The following is a 2,018-nucleotide window of genomic DNA, read 5'->3' as shown; positions in this document are numbered from 1 at the left end:
AGGGCTGCTATATACAGTACACAGGGCTGCTATATACAGTACACAGGGCTGCTATATACAGTACACAGGGCTGCACAGCACAGTACACAGGGCTGCACAGTACAGTACACAGCTGAAATAACTTCTATAATCGTTGGATTTGAGTTTAGTTTTTTTGACAGGTTAAAGTGTTCATGACAAGACATGGCCATGGTAAATATGGTGATGATTGGTCGTTGTTTAGGTACATTAAACCACGTTAAGCCTTTTAGGATGTCCCTGTTCAGAGACGTTATAACTTCTACCAAAGTCATTTTCTGGATAAGATACTTGTACTTTTACTTAAGTGCGGCTTTCAAAGACCTCATACAAGAGTGCTCTCTACTCACTTTACGGAGTCTCTGCTCATATCGGAGCGTGGCTGCGGGAACGACCACCTTCTTCCTCCAGTCCGAGCCCAGGAAATGCTCCAGGTCCTTCTCTAACGCTTCCAGACGGGCCAGTTCCTGGGGGAAGTAGATCGGGGCCACAGCTGGATGGGAGGCGTTCCTGTCCATCTCCTCTTCTAGTGCTCTGTAGATCATGTAGAGGGAGCACAGCAGCGCCTGATGGAAGCAGAAAGATTAGTATTATTTTATTCAATGCTTTCAAATACAAAACAGGCATTTTATATCACGTATTTCCGAGCACTATACAAATAAAATAAGAAAATAACACAGATGATAAATAAAACAACAGCAAAAACATCTGAAGCATTAAAAAACTAAGAATATCAAATAAAAGTCCCCTCATACATTCACTAAACTGTCATGGGAGGAGGAGCTTTGATCATGATGTACATGTCCCAATGAGTCTCAATGCACTTCTTTTTTCTACCTTTTTTAAAAACTGAAAAATAAAAAATTAATGGTTTTAAGTGCTCATATTATGCTTTATTTTTGGCTTTTTCCCTTTCCTTTGTGTGTTATACATCTTTTCAGTGCACGTTATAGTTTTAAAGAGTGAAAAAGCTCAAATTCTTTACTTCAGAGACAAACGTGAGTACTTTGTAACACACGTTATAATGCTAGTGTGGCATAACCTCACACTCTTCTGACTGGCTAGTAGTCCTTACCTAGGTACTGTCAGGGCACGCCCTCATACTCTGCTTCTGACTGGCTAGTAGTCCTTACCTAGGTACTGTCAGGGCCTCATACTCTGCTTCTGACTGGCTACTAGTCCTTACCTAGGTACTGTCAGGGCCCTCATACTCTGCTTCTGACTGGCTAGTAGTCCTTACCTAGTTACTGAGCATGTGCAACTCCCAACAAAGAAAGAACAGAAGTGAGATGTCTCACTCTGTAACTAAAACAGAGAGCTCAACACACAGGGTGAAAAGAGGAGCTGCAGCAATGTGAACAAAAATATATATATATTTTTTCATTAAACCACGTAAACCTGTGCTGGTATAACCCCTGAATACAGTTATGAACCTAAAAATGAGCCTAAAATAAGCACTTTCATTTTTAAAAGCAAGCATAAGTATAAAGATCCACTTTTTGGGGACATTTTAAACATAAAGGAACAGATTACAGACAATAACGAGGTAGTTACAGCGAGTTTACCTTGTACTGTGTTATGGTGATCTGTCCCTTCTGGTAACTCAGCATCAGCTGTGTGTTTTCAGCTCGGACGTGGACGTTCTGAGTGGCGTCTTTCAGCTGCTCTGATAAATCCCTGAGCGCCAAAACACAAAAAAGACAAGATGAGAAGACGGCGACACGCTGAACACTTGCTTGGTCTCCCAATGTGGTGAAGAAAGAAGAAGAAAAGGAAATTCCAGCACACACAGATACTTAATAGTCACATACGTACACACAGTACAATGTAGTGACCCATCCTAAGTATTAGAGGCAGTGGACAGCTGTTTTTGTACAGCATCCGGGGTGCAACTTGTGGTTCTGTGTCTTGCTCAGGGACACTTGGACATTTGACCAGAAGAGCCTGGGATTGAACCGCCAACCTCATGGTTATGAGCACCACTCCACATCCGAAGCACA

The 2,018-nt window shown here is 42.0% G+C and overlaps 1 protein-coding gene across 3 annotated transcripts in view; it reads right to left on the bottom strand.

The window, feature by feature from the left end:
• The window catches only part of hmox1a (heme oxygenase 1a), a 20,558-nt gene that overhangs the window by 17,903 nt on the left and 637 nt on the right, over positions 1-2,018 (bottom strand). For all 3 annotated transcript variants that reach the window (XM_034894060.1, XM_034894059.1, XM_034894058.1), the window contains exons 3-4: positions 1,584-1,695; positions 369-584 (exon numbers count right to left, since the gene is read on the bottom strand). In XM_034894060.1, the coding sequence (XP_034749951.1) occupies positions 369-584; positions 1,584-1,695 (328 nt within the window). The remainder of the gene's footprint in view (positions 1-368; positions 585-1,583; positions 1,696-2,018) is intronic.

Source organism: Etheostoma cragini, chromosome 15 (assembly GCF_013103735.1).
Source record: "Etheostoma cragini isolate CJK2018 chromosome 15, CSU_Ecrag_1.0, whole genome shotgun sequence".
NCBI classification, from domain to species: Eukaryota; Metazoa; Chordata; class Actinopteri; order Perciformes; family Percidae; genus Etheostoma; species Etheostoma cragini.
This window is presented reverse-complemented; position numbering and strand designations above follow the sequence as displayed.